We start from the raw sequence: 22,161 nt of genomic DNA, 5'->3' as shown, positions 1-22,161 counted from the left end.
TTTTTCTGATACTAGTATTAAAAACAAATCGTCCTAGATGTTATTTTTTTTCTGGATTTCTATGACTGAACAAGCTGCAAAAATAATGTCCCATCAACTCAGGTTGATTCCTGGAGGCTGCCTTGGTAAATGCTACCATTTGAATCTTTCCCAAATAATAATCTGTCATTCTTCCACAGATATTACAATATTTTCTTCATCCCACCCATTTATCTTGTTTGTTGTCTTCACGTCTTTTCTATTAGAATAGTATTTCTAGTCTTGTCATTCATTTACATCAGATGATTTTTTCCTTGTTGCCTCCAGGGAGCAGTTGGTCTTTCAGGATCAATTGATTAATTTTTCTTGCAGTTCATAGTATCCATAACAACCATATCCATATACATAATTCAGAGTCATCTGTCTTACCTCTCTGATTCTTTCATAGCTGGACATTTCCACTGGGGGGGGGGGCAGTGCTTTGAATAGTCTGATTGTTATTTTCATAGAAGTTATCGACATTTGTTCTTCTCTTCTCTCTGCTTAGAGTGGGCTGTAAAGCACTGTGAAGTGGTATATATAAGTCTAAGTGATATTGCTATTCTCCATATAATTGTTTTCCTGATTATCTCACTGATGTACTTTCATTTTTATTTGTTCTTGAGCCAAGTAATGCAAAACTAACCTTCATTACTTTGATATCAGCTGTGAGATCATTAAGCATGCTGGTTGCCATTACCTTGTTTTTAATATTTTCAGTTCATATTTTCATTTTTACTTTATAATGTAAAGTCATTATTTTCATATAAATAGTGTTATCTAAAATTATTAACACTAAAACTATCAATTCCAGTTCTAATGACAGAATCAGAAATGATTGTTCAAATACTAATAATTTCTGATCCTGATTTGAATTCTGATTCTAAGTTTCCTATCTTCCAATTCTGACATTTCATATTTGCTGTTAAATAAATTTAACAGATATGAAGATAATATGTTTCCTTTCCTCACTCTGTTTGAATTCCCCTTCCAAACGTTTTAGCAAGAATGATCCTACCAGGAACTGCCAAACTTACTCTTAGCATCAGTAAGATTATTATACTGTGTATGGAAAAAGTAGTTATCTCCTTAAAATGCATTTAGCATATATGGATTTAAAATTTGCAATGCCATTTTATTTTTAATTAACAATTAGTTTGCTTGTGTAACATGCACTAACCTTCAATGTCGGCATCGACAGTTATTTGGTATCAAGCAAAATAGCATTATTGTAAAACGCCTGGAAAATAGTCCATCAGTCTTCTTTATCCTCCCTACTTCTTTCTTCAATTTTGCATGAATTATCTAATATTAAAGCTTCCTTGCATTCAGTAGTCTTCTCTCTCATGATAGGGAAGATTTTTTCACAACAAAGTATCCATAGAGAAAAGGACTAAATTTGGCTCTTTGCCAGGGCTCAACTTGTCCTTGGTTTCCAGTAAAAGCACATTTATATTTGTTAGATCTAATCTTTTTTATTTGTTCCACAAATAGTATCCCACATTTTTTTAAAAAAACAGCGATATGCTTTACAATTATTGGCCCAGCCTATGTGTTTAAAGTAATGTGTTTTTTTTCCTTTTATTTATAGCTCAGCAGCCACAATTATCCAGTCATGTTGGCGAGGTTATAGAATTCGTAAAGAGATCAATTTTTCTACAAGGCTACATCTGGCAGCAACTGTAATCCAGTCTGCTTGGCGGAGCTACTGCCTCAGAAGAAAGATTGTCAGCTGTGAAAAAAATAATAATCATTTTTTGGATAGGCATAAAGCTGCTACTATACTTCAGGTTAGTGAGCTAAGGTTGGTAAAATGTGCCCTCTCACCTCCTTTTTGAGAACTCAGATAGCTAAATGGATTTAAAGGTATTTATTCAAAGAAATAGTAATTAGCTGTTGAATTTATGCAAACTGAAGTATAAAGTTGCATTTATGGTAAGTCATTCTGAAAAGTCCTCCTGTGGTCTTTTAGTAATACAAGTAATTGGCTTGTATAACTCAAGTGTCTTTTGAGTGATTTCTTATGGATTACTTGAGCATAAAAGCAAGCATCACTCGCAGAGATATGCACAAACAGAATCTTGAGTCATTTTGTTAATGTTCATCTTTAAAGTGTACAAACTCTTATTTTATCATTGTTGCAACAGAACGCAAATTATCTTATCTGATCATACAAATATAAATCCATTATTATATATAACCAAACCTTATTGGTTATTTGAAGGAGCAATTCTAACTGGCAAAGCAGTTCTGTCAGTGACAAGAACAGTAGAATTACAAATTCAGTGTTTCATTTTTAATTTAATTTAATTTCCCAATATAATTGTATTTGAAATATTATCAAATGGAGCCCCTAAGAGCTTTATGCTAGAAAGCAAATGATTAAATGGTGTGTATATCTCTCTGGGGGAGTTATTAAAAACAAATATTTGCAAAAATGTTTAAATGTATTGGAGATTTTTTTTAAAAATATTGGGAAGTTTATTTGAAAAGTATACTAGTAGCAGAAATTATTTAAATGTATTTTTAAAAAGTAATAAGAGTAATGCATACATTTATGGGATGTTTACTGTAAATCAGTATTCCAGATTTCACCTCCACATTGGCTTTGTTGTATTTTATTTTTTAATGGAATGAATACACATATGCATATACATACACACACACACATACATATACATGGACACACACACACGCACACACATTTTTCTACACTCATAGTAGGTCCTGAAGGAATTGTCAAATAATTAATTAGTTGACCTTGGTTTGTAGTTGAAGGAGTTTAGGATTCCATTCTGCTTGCTTGAGTCAAACCTCCAGAGTGTTCTGAGCTCTAGGCATATGCTGATATTTAATTTGTCTTCTAGTTTTAAATGTCACATAAAGTTCAAAAAACAGATCATTGAGCTATTGCTAGGCAAGAGAGAGAGAGTCTAAAATGTTTTATCTTTCTAATGGGATAACATAGAGAATCTGAATGTGGACTTGATCTATGGCCTCATATAGCATGCTTTACATTTTTGTTTAGGCACTTTGGAAAGGGTTCCGTTTGAGAAAGAAACTAGCCAGCGCTTTGGCAGCTGTTAAAACTGATGAAGTTGAGGATGACTATCAAGAAATTAATGTGGATGAATTTGTGTTTAATGAAGTAAGTAGGTAATGGGATACAACTTTTGATTATAAGTCCTTTAGTTAGTAATGTTTAAAAATGTTTCAAGTACAAAAACATGTGACATATTTAAGTCATATTGTTTCAATAGCTAGATAAATTATATGTCATATATTTCCATATTTCATATATGCTCCTTGCTGTATCCTTCATTAAAAACCTGATTCATTTTTTTTAATTTTCTCTAAACTATATCTACCAAAGTAATATTGTTACTCCTCTCATAGTATAGTTTACCTTAGCTTTTTTCATAAATAGGCTCATTCAAAAAAAAAAAAAACAACCTTATCTTTGGAACACAAATTTTACAGTGTCATGTTGTCAATAATTTCATTTTATATGGTAATTATATCATCAATGCAGTTTAAAATATTGAAAAATTAGACTATTTGAAATGAAAATGTACTACTCTATTTGGATTGCTCCAATTATGAATATTCTAAATTTATAACAGTATTATTTCATTTTTATCAAAGTTATATAGAACCATGTTATAATACTTAAGTTTTAGATACTGAAGTATAGAAGGAGGGTATCTGAGTCTGCTGTGGGGAATGCCTAGGGGGACGATTAGGGTGCACAGTTTTGGTTTATTGTTTTATTCTTTTTATTGATTTCATTATTTTCATTTATTGGTTTTATCGGTGTCATAAGCTGCCCAGGCTTGTGTAAAATGGACAGCCATATAAATCTTTTAACTAAATAAAGCAAAACAGAGATGCATTTTCTGTACCAAGAAAACAACTTAAAAGTTGATAAAACCAAACAAGAAGTTGAGTTGGTGTTGTTCTTGGGTTTTGTTATGGTTGTTCTGATTATTATTTTGATCTTCTGTCTGTCTTCATTGGGGGGGGGGAGGAAATTAGGAAAAAAATAGGAAAAAGGGGGAAATCTTTCTTTCTGACACAGTAAGAATATGTAAGCCTTTCTCCCAGCATGAGAAAGCATTATAAACCTGACCCAAATTCAGTTGCAGGTAAGAAAGTGCATTTAGGGAAAAGACTTTGGCTCAGAGTGGTCATCTGAGTACCCAGAATATCTTTTCAAAGGTTACCTTGTCATTAGAACTAACCAGTAAGCTAGGTTAGCAAAATGACATTCTCTGAGGCTGACCTCTGATTACTTTACAGACACTTTCATGTGATTAGCAATAATACAAAAGTGGCTTGTCAGAATATTTTTCAACTTCCCCGACCAGTCAAGAGTCCTAGAATTCTCTGATAATGGTCCATTCAATATCAAATATACCTAAATCTTCTTAATTTATGAACTCAATCACCACTAGCACTCCCACCTGATGTCAGCAATGTGGTGATGTTAATTTAGTTCGGCATCTTTTATACTTTTATTATTAATTAGGCTACTGCTAAAGAATATTCCTATCTAGGGGATCTTTTCACCTAAACTGTAGGAAAATGTATTCTTTTCTGAAATTGCCAGAAGCCCTTTCCATACAGTGAATATCTATGTGGAAATCCTGGTCAGATGGAAAAAAAAGTTACTATACTAGGCTGTTTCAGCACCACCATTTTCAATAATTTTTTTAAGTCTTGCTGTACTTTGTCAAAGTGCCCTAAACATTCTGGTTTATGGGTTTCCGATTTGAGTGACTGATTCAGGAGGCTGTTGTAAATCCAGCATTGCCTGACTGGATGTGTTTGCTTCTATGCTTTGATAATAGTTGCTCAGCTTTTATGTTGTAAACAAACATTATTACAAACATATTTCTTGTCTCCAGTGCGCCTTCTTTTGAGATTACAATTTCAAAGGTATAGCAAAGGTAATACATGGAACTGTAACTTAGTCTGTACTTTTTTGGTTTTAACTGAAAATGGAGAAAAGAAGAAAGTATATGTACTTCAGGGAACACAATTGGATTTTTTTAAAATATAAATCTTCTCAAAAGTCAATCATTGTGATATTTCACAGCTGTAATTTTTGACTTATAAATTTTGAAAATTTAATTTAATTTCAAAAAGTAACAGTTGCATCAGGAAAAAATACTAAAAGCTGGGGGGTTTTATGGCCATGGGGCCACAATGATTTGAGTTTCTGTTCAGAGGAAGGTAAGAAGTTGGGCTTCTATTTGCCTAGGAATCAGAGGTGGGTTCCTACCGGTTCAGACCAGCTCAGCCAAGTAAATGCCCTTGAACTGGTTCTCTCGACAATGCCATAGGTGCCGCCATCTTGTTTTTTGCTTCTGCACATGTCCAGAAGCATTTTTTAGTACTGTGCATGCGCCCGTAGCACGCATCAAGTATGTGCACACACTCAGTGTGTCCCTGAGCAAACCAGAAGTAGCAGCACCCAGAACCCACCCCTGCTAGGAATGTCTGTTCAATGTTAATTAGGACTGTGCATCTTGTTTTGTTTCGCTCTTTGTTTTAATATATGCCTTCCACAATTGCAATGTTCAAGTTTGGCAGCTGTGTATATTCTTGAGACAAACTAATTAATTCTCCAGACAATACTTCCATAAGAATCCTGTACTTTCACTTTTCCTGTGTAACTCTGTGTAATTTCACATTCCATTGTACAATTTTACAAAAAAACACCTTTAATATGCAGGAGATAATTGTCTGAGTTAAATCCAGTCTGTGGCAATGTCTGAAGCTAAACATGAATGAAAAATAATTTAGAACCTAGATTTTCTCCATTAGTGTTACTATTAATCAACAGTAAGTTTTTAAGTATATCATTAATGCAATACTAATCCTTATCACTTCAGAATTTAATTTTTATTATTATTGTACAGCTTTATATTTAATCTGTTTTTAGGGGTATTTAAGATTTTCTATTTTGTATATGGTCTTTTAACTGCTGTCTGTACACCGCCCCGAGTCCCTTCAGGGAGAGGGGGCGGTCTATAAATTCAATAAAATTCAAATTCAAATATTGTTTTGGCTGCATAATGGGTGACAATTCTTATTCCAGGGATACTGGAAAACTCATGCAACATAGTTAAAATGCTACTTTATTAAAGTTATCAAAATGACTTTATATTGTCCTTGCACTATTAACTTCACTGCCTTTTTTTAAAACCAGGCTGTCATTGAGAAAGAATGGCCAGCCTTGGATTCCAACTGCTTCCTTTCACAAACAGTGCTTTGCTCAGACCAGTTGCCCTCGCCAAAGGTAACATGTCACAGAAACTTTATTCATCTTTGGCCTTTGTTCATTCCTTTAGAAACGTGCTATACTTGGTATGATTAATACCACAATTTATTGACTGAAGAAACATAATTACTTTTAGAAGTCTGTAACTTCCTCCTCATCCCCAGATATAATTTTTCATGTAGCTTTTCTTTGATTTGCTTAATTTTCCCCCCTTTATTTTGGATTTCTTTCAACACTTTACTTCACAGTAGCAAAACAAAAAATGATATGTCTCAGCTGCACATTTGGCAGTGGATTAAAAATGGCTAGTTGACAAAGTGCTTTAAAAAAGACTGAAGTATACATTATATAGCAACAGCTGAAGGTTTTCAGACCATCTAAAAGTGTTGAACTGTAATATTTGTTAGTTACTTGATAAACTGAAGTGTAAACGTTCATTATATTTTCTAAAGTGTATCCTAACTATATGTGTAGTGTATTCCCTCCAGTAGTAAGAGAATGATCATAAGCTGCAAAGAGTAGAGCTTCATATCCATTATTGTTCCTCTTATGAAAGTAGTTAAGATTTGCATCCTTTTCTAAACCCATGCCCTTGAGTGAATTCACTGATTTTAAGTGGGGCCCCTATCCCAGTAAATATACCATAAGCTGGAATGAAAAATACTGCAAATATGTTTAAACATTAAATTCATGATCTAGAAGCCATGTAAACTGTGCAGTTTAAATCTGCTCACACCATAGGTATATTGGGAAAATTTAGTGCATTCCAGCTTATGGTAAAATGACTGGATCCTGTTAAAGTCTGTGGCTGTGATCCAACAAAAGAGACTATGGGTATAGGAGAATGTTCCACAATACCGGATGTTTCTTTGAAGTTTTCAGTTCGGCTGCTTCTACTGCTACAGAGGCCATTGTTTCATTAAAAATTTAAAATGCATCCTGTCTTTGCAAGATGCAGCTGTTATAAAAACCTCAAGCCTCTGACTTCACAGGGTTCTCTCTACACATAACTTACTTTATGTCAGATCCTAAGAGACTAGTAAACATCCTAGGATGTAAAAACATCCTATTCTTATTCCATGCACTTCAATGTACTTATTTGCCTTATTTTCCATGTGCATTGTGCAATGCCTAGCAAATATTGCAAAAAGTTTATTCAACGGTGCTGCATATTCCTAAAAGCATAATTTACATGTGAAGAAATATTCCATGTGAACCAAAAAATTATATAGCAGGCTGTATTAATTATTAAACCCAGATAAAGAAACCTCACCACAGAAGAAGAATGTGTTATGGAAATAAGTTACAGTGTGAGGTTACTTTGAATGTAACCTGGAAGTTTCAACTAATGAAAAAAATGTAACAAATGATATCTAAGTATTTTGACTGTGTTACATAATTTGAGCTGGCTGGCTGTGCATTTCTGTACCAAATTAAAGATCCTAGTTTGCTGTTGAGAATCTTTTTTCTCTCTGAGACTGCATATTTTGGAGGCCTCCTCTTAATTATATTCCCCATTAGACTTACTATCTATTCCACCAGCGCGAGCTCAATTTTTAGAAGCAGACCTTAAATAGGAATTGCCCCAAGGCAAGTGATTGCCCCCATTCACACAATGTCACAACTCTGTTTCAACTGACTGATTCACTTACGATTTGATTGACTTGAAATTGACTGTGTTGGCACGGTTTCATTCTTAGAAATACTTGAAGCTTCATTTCCCCCCTCTATTGTGGGTTTTTTGATATTAGTATTTTCTTTAGTCACAGTGTTAATTTATTTGTAGACTAACTTGGCCTAAAGAAGCAGCTTATAAAAATTTCAATAAATGAAAGTGGTACATAAGTCAGCCCTTCTTTCATATTTCATATTCAGACAAAAGTGAGATTATTGATTTTAAAAAATTCTCTCTTTACAAGTACAACAAATCAACAGAAAGTGAGGACAATGCATTTCATTTAAAATCACCTCCCCATGAAATGTGGCAGCTTAGGAAAATGACAACATTATCAGAAAACAGCGATATTAGCAACTGGTAAGTCAAATAAATTGCTTTATCTGTTGCTGTTTGTGGTTATTTGCATACTGACAACACCCAAGATGGATGAATAATTGAAAACATCTAGATGCTTTGCTATTCTAATTCCTGCAAATAATTAAATTTAAAGCACATGTGTTCATAACTAAATGGCACACACCAAATTCAGAATGTTACTTTTCAAGCTAAGCAGTTGACTTTTAAAGCCATCCTTTACTCATTTAAAGAAAAGCATAGCAGTACTAAACTCTCAAATCCTAAAATTTTAAGTCAATAAAAATTATATAGAGTTTAAAAGAAAAATATCTAACATAAAGAAAGCTTTACTATACCCTATATTTCTTTGTAAAAAAAATCTTGGGATATGTTTGAAGTACAAATATAAATATTTTATATAAATCTCTAACTTCTATTATTCTCCAGCATAAAGCTTTCTTGGAGCTTAGATTTTATTTCTTAACTTCAGAAGATAATGGGAATTTATAACACAGCAAAAGCTGCAAAGATTTAAATCTTGTTGGATTAGCTTTTTAGCATCTTGCTCTTGCTCTCCTTAGGTCAGGAAGAAGCACCGCTTCACCGCTTTCTGAGGCAAAGTCCTGCCAAAAGTTATCATTACGATCTGAAAAGGAGGAAAAAATTTCAGAAGAATGGTATGTTTGGGTTATTTTCTTTTAAATTCATTTTATTTATTCATTTTATTTGCATAGCTGTCCATCTCAACAAAATGATTCTGGGTGGCATACATCATAAAGCATAAAAATAATTTTAAAATAATCAAAATAGTACAAATAAATATACATGGCACCAAGTAAAACTGCTACCCTGACTATTAATACAGCCAGGAAATGGAATCCTTAAGACATTGGGGTCACAGTCACACAATGCAAAAGGCCAATGGGCTCAGGGTCATCCAGATACCTGAAGGGAGAGGGTCTAGGACAGTGATGGCAAACCTTTTCAGCACTGAGTGCCCAACAGGAACGTGCATGCCGGAACACCGGAAACCCGAAGACCAGCTGCCCAGTGCGCATGTGTGCACTGGTCAGCTGTTCTTTAGATTTCTGGCACTTCGGCGTGCACGAAGAGCAACTGGCATGCCGGAAACCAGAGGAGCAGCTGGCGTAGTGGGCTTGCACACAGTGGGCATGCATACAGAGAGGCTTTGTGCGCAACCTCTGGCACACGTACCATACGTTCACCATCACGGATCTAGGACAAGTCACTTCAGCCAACTTGCCACAGCCAATTCACCATAGGCCAACTCACCTCCGTACAATTCAACACTGTATAATCATTTAATTCAGTACTTTTATTATTGCTGACCATGTTTTTGTCAAAATTATTGTAATTCTTATATTTCTGGATTGACTTTTTCATTTTATTATTGGCCATGATTCCATCAAAATTAATTTAACTATTAGATTTGTTAAATTGACATGTGGCAAGTTGTCTTCTAGCAAATTTGGCTGCAGGGAGTTGGCTACAGCAGGTTGTCCCATTCCAGAAGAGAGAATATGCCAGAGGTGTGGAGCTATAGCAGAGAAGACCCATTTCCTGATTCCCACTAGCATGCCCAACCTAGATCATGACTAGTTTTTAAGCATAAATGGTGGGTTGAAAGTATACAGAATGTTTAGATGACAGTTTTGCATATGTTGACATTATGATATAAAATAATTCTGCTATTCTACTCAGCAATATTGTATACGTCCTAAATGATGGCCAGAGTATTAGATATTCTTTCATCAGCATTCCTAATGGCAACCATATTGTTAGGACATACTGTATGTGTATAGTTCTGGTCTGTATGATTATAAAATATGTTTTGAATACACATAAAATCAAAATTATGTTCTATAGTTTTCACTGTAATATATGCAGCAAAATCATATATTTTGTTTTAGAATTGGATGGGAGAAATATATAGAACCCCAAAAGTCACATGAACTAATTTTTTTTGCATATTTAATTTTCTCTGCATGTTTCTTGGCCTTACAATTCCTTGAAAAGACACTCCTGAAGATCAAAAGACCTCCCAGAGCAAATTCAGTATTGCAAAAGGGCTGCTACTAGTATCCAGAAGTTACTAGCCTGCATGCTTATTAAACAAACACCTATGTTTCCATGTGGAGAATAACTGTTTCTTCTCTAGGGGTTTTAAAGACATTTCTACTGCACAGCTGATGCTAAAAAGAGCACATAAGATGAAAGCAAAAAAATATAATGCTAAAAAAGTTGGTGAGTACCCTTTAAATCTAATGATTTAAATTATGCTTATTACTTTTTCTAAAAATCGTATTTAAAATCAGCCTTTAGTATGATGGCATATACTAAGATTTTTAATAATAAAGAAAGCTCTATTCATTTTAACGAAACTTTATATAGCTAAACCTTGGTATTGCAGCTAGTTGCAACAGAAAGTTCAGTTCACAAAACTGAACAGAGAGAACAGCATATATGATGACCTCATACTAATCTTTCCCCCTCAATTTAGTGATAGTCAGTAGGATTATTTGTTGACTTTGATTATATAATTCTGTAGGCAATAATTAATTCTCAGTAGAATGTGCTCTAGAGACTCTTAAGTAATCCAAATATATACTTTTAATCTACCCAGAATTATGGAGCTGAATATTCTTCATCATTCAGCTGTCTGAATCTGTAGAGGTGGTTACAGCCCTACTGAAGTTATCTATTTTCAAATCATTTTTTACCATTTTTGTACTCAAAATAGTACATTTATGTTTTATTATTTTTAGAAATGCCAATTAATTAATATTGGTTGATGGTAAAGTATTTAAGGACTGTCATCAAATATCCTTAAATATTTACAATACAAATCAGCCATGATGTAATAACTCAAAATAGGATGTGGAAGAATCACTATATTTATGGAGGTCTGGAGTTAAGTTGGAATTTATATGGTGTGATTGGTTGATTTCTTATTTATTTAAATAGTGTTATAAAGAACAGTGATCAGACACCAAATAAGTTTAAAGATCTTATATATCTGTCACCTGAAAGTGGTCCTGACAACAGTGCTGGTCAGCTTCAAGAGAAACAAATTACAAACGGGAGCCAAAATGGAGGCTGATGGGGTGAGATCTTATGGCTAACAACAACAGGGTCTTGAGGTGGTTCTTCTAGTGGCTTCATTTAGCTCTGTTGATTCTTGAGTCCCTTCTCAGAGTTGGATGTATGTCTAGACCTCCCATGTGAGTGCTGAAGGTTTAGTACTTACATAACTAGCTGGGCTTTTCCAAGGATCTAATGGCAGGTTCAGAAGAAGCCTTGGTGCCTGGCTGGAAGGGCTTTGGATTAGATGGTTCCTACAGGTTCTCTCTGTGGGTTGATCCTGGAGTGCTCCTTGGTTTTCTGAGCAACTTCAGAAAATGAAATGCCAGAAAAGATCCCTAGAGTGCAAATGGAGAAGAATTAGATGTGAATCCAACCAAACACAATAACATATCAGACTAGATGTTACATAGGTATTTTCCCACTCTTATTATATCCACAGACAGTCACTTGGTCCAGTTTCTAAAGGTTGTTGAGAAGTTGGATGGATTGCGATTCAGAATCCTTTGATCAGCTTGTATATAGATTATTGAAATGTGCTTTATATGTGGGCTGCTTCTGAAAACCATTCAAAAGCTGCAGCTGGTCCAGAATAGAGCAGTATGGGCAGTTACTGGCATGCTCATGTAACATCTACGCTTTCTGAGCTTTGCAGATTTTCAGGTATTGGTAGTTAACTTTAATATCCTTTATGGTGCATGGTAGCAGAAGGACTGGCTGTTTCATAGTTCTCCCTGTCTTGTACAAGCAGGCAGAGATGGCCTACTCCAAATCCCATTCATTAAACATTATTATCAGTAAGACTCAGAAAGCTTGTCTTTTCTATTTCAGTGTGTGTGTGTGTTTATATGTATCTATGTATGCATGTATGTATGACTTTTGGACAACTGGACTTATCATCTGGAACAATATTCCTAGAGATTCATTTGGTCTCCCAGGTGTCCTTCTTTAAAAGAGCCCTTAAAACCTGGCTTTCATCCCCTTGACTTGGGCTACAGTGGATAATAAGCCTGTTGTGTACTATGTGGCAGTTGTTAGAGATTTGTGTGGCTCTTTTTGTTTTGTTGTTGTTGTTTTGTTCTGGATACTTGTTATTATTTTGTTTACATTTTTTAATTGCTTTACTATTGTACATCTCCAAAGTCATAAGGAGATCAAATAACCTTATTATTTGAATGAATGAATGAATGAATGAATGAATGAATGAATGAATGAAAGAAAGAAAGAAAGAAATACAATACTAACCTTTCCATAATGAATACCTTTTTAAAAATAAACAATTCTTATGCCAGATAATCAAATTTCTTTATGTGTTATCTGTTATTGTTTGATAGGCTTAGTGTATAGTATATGAAGTGTTTCGTATTAATAATTTTTATATCATCCCCTGACCATTTGCATTAAAATAGAAATGTGTTCTAATTTTTGTTCCTATAAAGTAAGTGCCTATAAAAGCATTTCTTTAAATAATTCTGCTTTTTATACTATACTATTCATTTATACCATAATTGGAAAATGGTATTTTAGAAAATTTTAGATCTCTAAAATTCTAATTTCAAATGTTTACTAACTCGGGCTCATTAGGCTGGCCCACCCCCAAATGGCTATACAGATAAAAGCTCATCATCTTGACCTCTGCTTGGTATTTTCTGACAGTTATATGTTTCTGCAAATTGTTTTGTTTCTTTCTTCTTCTAGACCATGAAAAGCTCTTGGGGTTTTTGGGGTGTGTGGTACATCAGTTGTCTGGATAGAAATCAGGGAATGATTTACAAATCACAGGGAGTGATTTATAATCATATTCCAGATGTATCCTGAAAACCATTTGGATTTTTTAGACAGTGTTGTTGTCTAGTATTGCTTGTCTTCCCATAATTTCTCAAGATCTTTTTTGTATAAATTAACTTTACCAAAACTTTTCATTCACTAATTTTATATTTTAACCAAATTTCTTCCACACCATTCATTTAGGTATTCTGATAATACCCACTCTCTTTAATTTTCTAATTAAACTGTGTATTTAACACTAGCAAATCATGTTCAGCCCCGCAAATTGTACCCAGAAATGTCTTGGCTGATTGAATTGCACATCTTTGGTTTTCTCTTATATAGTTACGTAATTTGATTCCAGTGTTGTTCATCCAATGTTTAGATGACCAAGTTTAGAACATTCATTTAGGTTACCTGAAGCAGATGAACAACCACAAAACGCTTAGTAAAGTTATTTCCAGCATTATTTTACTTTTCTAATCCAAATCTATTTATAATTCCAGGTTCTTCTATTTCCCTAACTTTTAGTTGTACATTTTTTCCAGTTTTTGTAGTACTCATCTCATACACTTTACTAAAGAATCATCAGGGTCCTTCACCATTTGTTGTCAATATTGTCAATATTAATTATCAATATTAATATCCATTGGATATCTACTAATCTTGTCATTTATTGGATTATAGCAAAATATCACTACCACTTTTCTTTATCATGTAATATTTAAAATGGCCCATTCCAGTTCACTTGATCATATGTTCCTAAAACATCCACTTCATTTCCATTTTGATATTTTCAAGTTATTCTTGTTTAATGCCTTTCATATTCTATATTCCAGTTGTTTGTGTCCTCATAAATGAAAGAATTCATGTTTCAGTACTGATTCCGTTGGTGACTAGTTTTCCTTTCTGCTTTTATCTGGCTATATTGTTCACTCTTCCCAATAACCAAATATGTCTTCTCAACTGGAGATCTTTCCATCTGACACCCAAACTCCCCTGAATGTTATAGTCATAAGCATAGTTTCCTTGGCAATTATGAAGAAGTGATTGGCTTATCCATCTTCCAAGTTTGATTTTGAAGGACTTTCTCTGGGAGGATTGCTTTCTATTAACTGCTACAAAGACTTGTCTTGACTACCTTTGCCGCTGTTATAGGTTATATAACAGCGGCAAAGGTTCATTGCTTCCTTTCCAAACTTAGTGTAACACATTAGGAGCTCTCACTCCTACTGGCTTCAGAGTCATTTATTGAGACCTTATATCACAATAGTTATGCTCTATGAGTGTTTATTTAGAGTGATTGATTGATGGATTATGTGACATCAAGTCGTTCTTAACTCCTAGCAACCACATGGATAGGTTTTCTCCATAATAGTAATAATCTAGGGTAGGCGTTCTACATGATTACTTAGAGTAGACAGAAATAAATATATCTATGTTGAGAATGAATTTACCTGGATTCAAGCAATGCCAGAATGACATTTTCTATACCTTTTGTAACTGACATACCATACATCAAAGCTGAAGATATTCATTTAACTCTTTGGTATTAAATATTTAATCCATTACCACTGGATCAGGTTTTATGCCTTTCAGAAATGTTATTTAAATCTTGATCATGTGACAGAATAAAATTATCTGGCGCTAAAAAGCTGCATTAAAAAATAGCGATTCTCGTGGCTTTCTGCCTTGTTCTATCACACTATTTAGAAAAGAAGAGAAAGAAGGAGTCCAGTTGAATCTTCCACATATGTTCAACTTGGTGGCCCACATATCATGGAATGTATCATCTTTTCTCCACATGTGATCTGTTTTATGTAACAAGTGACTAATCCAGCCATAAATATTTTTTTCTTAAAGAATATCAAAGACAGCTATTTTGTTTTTGTCATCTAGGAGGGGGCTTCTGGGGCTTCTAATATTAAGGGGCTTAATATTAACAATACTGAAAATACTTTTCTTATTGTTTGCTTACTAAAAAGAATTCCCAAGTAGATGAGAATGTAATTAATATAAAAATAGAGACCAGCTGTAGCAGAACAGTGAAAGAGCATCAGACACCAGTTGTCTAGAAATTATGTCTATTAATGTTTAAATGGATATCAAATAACTATTTACTGAGTGGTAGTCTCACCCATAATACAGAACTAATCATGCAAAGCATGTTAAAATGATTACTGAGTAATAATACATAAGGTACTTTAAGTACTTGTGAAAAACTGTGAATAAATAAGCTTGATTTGTTTTGTTTTGTTTAAATCTCAACAAAAATAGAGTGGTAATGTAGTCTTCATTATTATATTTTTGTATAAATGGCTCAAAATGAAATCTTAATCATATGTATCAGGTAATATCAGGTCTGAACAGGTTTTGGCTTAGATATAAGTTAGAAATAAGGAGAAACTTCCTGACAGTTAGAACAGTTAATCAGTGGAACAGCTTTCAGAGGTTATGGGTGTTCCCTCACGGGAGATTTTTAAGAAAAGATTGGACAACCACTTGTCTGAAATGTTACATTGTCTCCCATTTGTTCAGGGGGTTAGACTAGAAGACCTCCAAATCCTGGGGTGGGGGTTTCCTGAAAAAAAGATAGCAAACATATCACAAATTGAAAGAAAAAAAGGACAAGTATAAAAAGTGGAAAGAGGGGCAAATAACTAAGGCAGAATATTAAATCGGTCAAGTCTATAAAGATAAAGTGAGGAAAGCTAAGGCTCACAATGAACAAAGGCTTGCAACAAAAGTAAAAAATAACAAAAAAAGCTTCTTCCAACATGTAAAAAGAAGAAAAAAAAAGTCAAGGAAACAATTGGTCCATTGCTGGGAGAAAGTGGCAAGAAGGTGACAAGCAACAGGGAGAAAGCAGAACTACTTAACTCATTTTTTGCATCTGTCTTTAACCAAAGGGAAAAAAATAGTCCAACCTATCAAAAACAGCACCACAAAAAACAGATTAGGAACACAAACTAAAACAGGGAAGAAAATGGTAAGTGAAGACTTGTTTACCCTAGACGAGTTGAAATCACCAGGAACTGGCATACGAGATATCGGAACCACTGAACTATATATTTCAAAGATTCTGGAGCACCAGGGAACTGTCAGAGGACTGGAACAGAACTTATATAGTTCCCATCTTCAAAAAAGGGGAAAAAATTGATCCAGGAAACTATGGACCTATCAGCCTCAATACCAGGGAAGATTCTGGAAAAGATAATCAAGCAACAAATCAGCAAACACGTAGAAGCAAACAAAGTAATAACCAAAAGCCAGCATGGGTTATTAAAAACAGATCATGCCAGATGAATCTTATTGCATTCTTTGGCAAAGTGACAACATTAGTGGACCAGAGGAATACTTTCTCTATAATTTACTTAGACTTCAGTTAGGCATTTGATAAAGTAGACCATAATCTACTACTTGATAAAATAGAAAAAATGTGGGTTAGACAGCATCACCCACCAGATGGATTCATAACTGGCTGACCAACTGCGCTCAACATGGAGGGAAGTATGCAGTGGAGTACCCCAAGGCTCTGGTTTAGGTCCAGCACTCTTCAACATCTTCATGAATGACTTGAAAGAGGGGATAGATGGAGAAATCATCAAATTTGCAGATGACACCAAGCTGGCAGGAATAGCCAACACTCCAGAAGATAGGCTTAAGATACAGCAGAATCTTGACAGACTTCAACATTGGGCGCTATCTAACAAAATAAAATTCAATGGTGAAAAAGGTAAGGTTCTACATTTAGGCAAGAAAAACAAAATGCACAGGTACAGAATATGTGGTCAATAGTAGTAACTGTAAGAGGGATCTTGGAGTCCTAGTGGACAACCATTTAAATATGAGCCAACAGTGTGCAGCAGCTGCCAAAAAAACCAACACAGTTTTAGGCTGCATAAACAGAGGGATAGAATCAAGATCACATGAAATGTTAAAACCACTTTATAATGCCTTGTAAGGCCGCACTTGGAATACTGCATTCAGTTTTGGTCATCACGATGTAAAAAAGATGTTGAGACTACATTGCAGAAAAGAGCAAGGGGACTGGTGGCTAAAACATATGAAGAACAGTTGCAGGAACTGGGTATGTCTAGTTTAATGAAAAGAAGGACTAGGGGAGATATGATAGCAGTGTTCCAATATCTCAGGGGCTGTCGCAAAGAGGAGGGAGTCAAGCTATTCTCCAAAGCCCCTGAGGGTAGGACAAGAAGCAATGGGTGGAAACTAATCAAGGAGAAAAGCAACTTAGAACTGAGGAGAAATTTCCTGAGTTAGAAAAATTAATCAGTGGAACAACTTGTCTCCAGAAGTTGTGAATGCTCAAACACTGGAAGTCTTTAAGCAGATGTTGGATAACCATTTGTCTGAAGTGGTGTAGGGTTTCCTGCCTAAGCAGGGGGTTGGACTAGAAGACCTCCGAGGTCCCTTCCAACTCTGTTATTCTATTCTATCCCTATTTAAAATACATTTTTTCTCTCTACCAGTAACTAAATCCAAGAATACGAAACATATGACCTTTTACTGTAGTTTATACCCCATTAGCCTTAGCTAGAAAGACCAATAGTTTTTCTATTGGGTAATGAGAAATATACCTAAAAAAGAAATTTAGGAGCTATTTATTTATGAATTTATGTATTTACCATTTCAGCTTTTATGGACTGAGGCAATTTACATATATAGTAAGATAGCTGCAACAATAATTCATATATTATTAAGAATTCAATAATGTCTAACAGTTAATAAAGAATAATGGTAAAGGTTCCCCTTGCACATATGTGCTAGTCATTCCTAACTCTAGGGGGCAGTGCTCATTTCCGTTTCAAAGCCAAAGAGCCAGCACTGTCCGAAGATGTCTCCATGGTCATGTGGCCAGCATGACTAAATGCCGAAGGTGCACAGACCGCTATTACCTTCCCACCAAAGGTGGTTCCTATTTTTCTACTTGCATTTTTATGTGCTTTTGAACTGCTAGGTTGGCAGAATCTGGGACAAGTAACGGGAGCTCACTCCATTATGTGGCACTAGGGGTTCAAACTGCCAAACTGCCAACCTTGCTGATGGCCAAGCTCAGCATCTTAGCCACTAAGCCACCGTGTTCCTTTATAGTAGAAATATATTTAGTCATTTGTGTATATACGTATCTCTTTATGCACATAAATATAAACTTATGTAAATATGTATTTTGGTGGATACACATACACACATGCATATGTCACCCAGTACCTCCAAACTGTGGCCCTATGACTCTACTTGTATAGACTTACCATTGACATGGGCTTGAATAATGGATGGGAACATACAAAAAATGGATTATTACAAAATGAGCATATTAAGTGAAATTAAACACAAAAACAAAAGCAAATACTTGTGATTGGGTATTTTTAATACTTTGCAAATCATTTGTATAAATTAATAGATTGCTAATACATATACCTAGCTGTGCCCAATATAATATAAGGGGTGACAAATACTGAAGCTCCCTATTTCAATTTCTAGTCTTTTCTCATTAATCTAGCCAGCCATAATTTCCACTCCAGTCAATTACTAGCTAAGTGTTGATTTCCACTGGTTTTGTTTAGACTTTCTCAGATTATATCCTTTTATCTGGACCATCTCCCATTAAAATATTTCCAGTACAAATTAGTTTCTGTTAGGAAATTATACATATGGTTCATCTTGATTCATTAATATATATGTTCCTGTCAGAGAAATCCTAAGTGGTGATAAATTCTCCAAAAATGGATATGGACAAAAGAGATACTTTTGTAGTAAACATTTGCAGAATATGTAAATGATGTGCTATTTTTTAATTCATAGTTTTCTCTCTAGTCGTTTTGTGCATTTCAGACTTTAGAATCTAGTTTTAGATTTTCTGTTTTTTAAAACATATTTACATATTTTCTATAAACTAAACTTTTTTCAAGAAACAAACCAAAATAAAACCAGCATTTTAAAAATTCATTTCTATATCATCGTATTCACTAAATCATTTGGGGAGACTTAACTTACTGTTCGAGTCTCTTAATATAATGACAGTGGTAGAAGCACACCAGGAATTAATAGATTAAAACTTTTATGAGGATATAAAATAAAGAACATCCCTTTTATTTCAAACCAATACATTTGCTTGGCAGGTCTAAGGATTGACAAACTGTAATTTAAATTAAATACTCATAGTTTGTTGATATTACTGTAAATATACCTTTGACAACATATCTCAAATTCCATGAGAAGTAAAGCAGTTGTTCACACTAAAAACAGAGTACTAACTTGAGCGCAAAATAAAATTGGTGACCAAGACCACTTGCATATCATATTATTTTACTCAGTATGTATGTCTGAAAACTTGAAGGAAATTTAAATTCAAAAAATATAAAGGATTTGTGGCTTTTATCAAAAGAAAAGACTCCCAGCTTTGCTTTCCATACAAGTTGTACTTATCTGATGGCTGAGTACATGCATGTGGACCAATGCTGTTAGGTAATGGCTCAGAAGGCTGTTCTCCTTTAGTTCATGATAGTGATTAGTGTTTATTCAAATAGCTAAATAAGTTGTGGCCACAGTTTAATTAACTCAAATGTGTGCTGTGATTTATTCATCTACTGCTGTCCACTCTAACTATTTTTGTCTATTAAGAGGTAATAGAAAAGGGGTTGGCATCATATTGGAACATTTCTAACCAAGAATTCTGGCAAATATTCTTTAAGATACAACTGTAATCAGCAGTAGAGCATAATGCACCTCTTTGACCTTAAACATCCATTATTATTAGCAGCGACCTATTTTATTTGTTACCCTTTGAATTCCACTAATTCAGTCAGAGTAATTTTGAAGTTGGATTGAGAAGAGGAGCAGGAACTGTTTCAAGTTAACCTCAAATTAAAGATGTGAAGAAGAAGCTTTTTAAAAACTCTTGATTGGACAAAATTATTGTGCCACAGCTGGACTATTTCCAACTCTGGTAGAGATGTAGTACAAAAGCAAAAGAGGTATAGATTGCCATAGATTATTGGCCACTCCTCATGTAATTCTCCTATTTTCAGAAACCCAGCTAGCTGGATAAACCCAACTAACATTGAGAGGAAAGCTCAGTGTTTTACAAAGTAGCTATGCATGAAGACAAATAGAGAGACAGTGCAAAGCAGCTTCTTGCATTAGATTGTTTCTTTAGTATCAGATCATAAGATATTTAAATTTTTAAATCTCAAATTAGATTCTTGATTCAATTTAGTAGAAACCTTAGTTACTGAATTCCCTTAGGTTATAATACTGTTCTTCCATTGAACTCATTTATTTTGTTTTGTTTTATTAGTAAATGAAGGTAAGAACATATGCACTATAGCTAAAGGTATATTTTGCATTTTTTTAACTTAGTAGAAAATACATGTTCAAACCAGAACATTCAACTATTAACTGAAGTATACTTTTTATTGTAGTTATGACAGCAATTTTGTATATAGTAGCCAAATTAAAACAATAGTTGTTTTAAGATATATGATTGAAATTGAGGTGCTTTAACTTTAACTCTTTAATGTTAGAAATGGTATATTTTCCTTCCTAATGTAAAACCTACAAGGATATTCTGTTTCTCTTAATAAATGGCTAAAAGGCGAATACTTCTTTCAAGGAACGAATGAGCAAGATCTGACCTTTTGATTTTAACTTGTTCTTGTCGTCTAGACCCAGCTGTGCGACTGGCGTTGTTCAAAAACAATGAAAATAAACATCCCCCCGTCAAACCACCAAAGAAGCCACAGATTACAAAAACTGGTTACTTTGGAGGTAGGCAAAGAAATTTTATTCTACTTATCTTTTGATCAAATTATAAAACTCGTACCAATATTTTGATCAATTTTCTTAAAATACTTTACTTTGGTTAACAGGAAGAAAAGCTTTAATGCATACAATTTAAATCTGCTAATGAGGCAGGTATACGTGTACATAAAATGTTCAGGTGAAAATTTTAAATTGAAATGCCTCTGGAGACCCACTGAAGAGATAGCTTCATTCAAAATATATTTCCTTTATTTCTTGAAAGTTAGAAATACAGAGTGGAATTTAACACCATGAGCAAGTACACATATGTTAGTTGTTAAAAGGATTGCTAGTTTAGAAAGGGTATGCCCTAGGAAGTGAAACAATTAGATTTTTTTAAAGGTTTTGTTAAACTGGAATATATCACCATCATGAAAAATCATAAGACATCTGAATATATGGTGCTGCCTGAGAAATTCTTTTAGTCTCTAACTGATACAACATTTATCAGTATTAAAACTGGTCCTAGCATAATATAGAAGAGAAAAAAAGGACTTCTAATTGGCAATCATATGTGAAAGTGCTTTTGATGCTATGGTAAGAATATATGACTAATTTATTTTTTTAAAAAACTTTTTTATATTGCATATTTTTTGGATTTAAATATTCTGCATCTGATAATGTATATCATAGGAAAAAATAAAATTATTCATATACTGTTAAAATATCACTGAACAACTAATATTGTCCCATTTTAACAAATAAATCCCTGTTTTGTTGTGGAAAGTTATTTTAGTTCCCCTGATCCTTGAACTGTAAATGAACTACTGTGCAGTGGTTCACCTTTTCCCATGTATTTTTATATGAATATAACTGATCTCAATGTTATGGTAACAAAAAATATTTAACAAGGGAAATTGTTAGAACCTTGTTTTCTCCAAATGAAATATCAATCACATGGATGCATGCAATATGCAGGAAAATGAACAGATTCTAAGAACAATGCAAGATGTAAAATGTCTTATACCAGTAGATAAAGAAAATATTTTACATTAAAAATGGTACCTACAGTTGCATCTTTAATGAATAGGAAAAATAGATATATGTTTGTCCCACATCACTCACCTAGTTATCATAACTAAAACATCCTAATTTTATTATTTTCTTTCCAAAAGTTAATTTGTCTTCCCTCATTTTTTTTTCTTATTTTTTG

The 22,161-nt window shown here is 33.9% G+C and overlaps 1 protein-coding gene across 2 annotated transcripts in view; it reads left to right on the top strand.

The window, feature by feature from the left end:
- The window catches only part of LRRIQ1 (leucine rich repeats and IQ motif containing 1), a 115,334-nt gene that overhangs the window by 60,809 nt on the left and 32,364 nt on the right, over window positions 1-22,161 (top strand). For both annotated transcript variants that reach the window (XM_081958767.1, XM_081958766.1), the window contains exons 17-23: window positions 1,610-1,808; window positions 3,047-3,166; window positions 6,233-6,322; window positions 8,224-8,339; window positions 8,900-8,995; window positions 10,498-10,583; window positions 20,874-20,975. In XM_081958767.1, coding sequence (XP_081814893.1) covers window positions 1,610-1,808; window positions 3,047-3,166; window positions 6,233-6,322; window positions 8,224-8,339; window positions 8,900-8,995; window positions 10,498-10,583; window positions 20,874-20,975 — 809 coding nt within the window. The remainder of the gene's footprint in view (window positions 1-1,609; window positions 1,809-3,046; window positions 3,167-6,232; window positions 6,323-8,223; window positions 8,340-8,899; window positions 8,996-10,497; window positions 10,584-20,873; window positions 20,976-22,161) is intronic.

The sequence above is a fragment of the Natrix helvetica genome (assembly GCF_964273705.1).
Source record: "Natrix helvetica genome assembly, chromosome: 6".
In the NCBI taxonomy this organism is placed as follows: Eukaryota; Metazoa; Chordata; class Lepidosauria; order Squamata; family Natricidae; genus Natrix; species Natrix helvetica.
The sequence above is the reverse complement of the archived record's forward strand: the minus strand, read 5'-3'. Positions and strand labels throughout refer to the sequence as shown.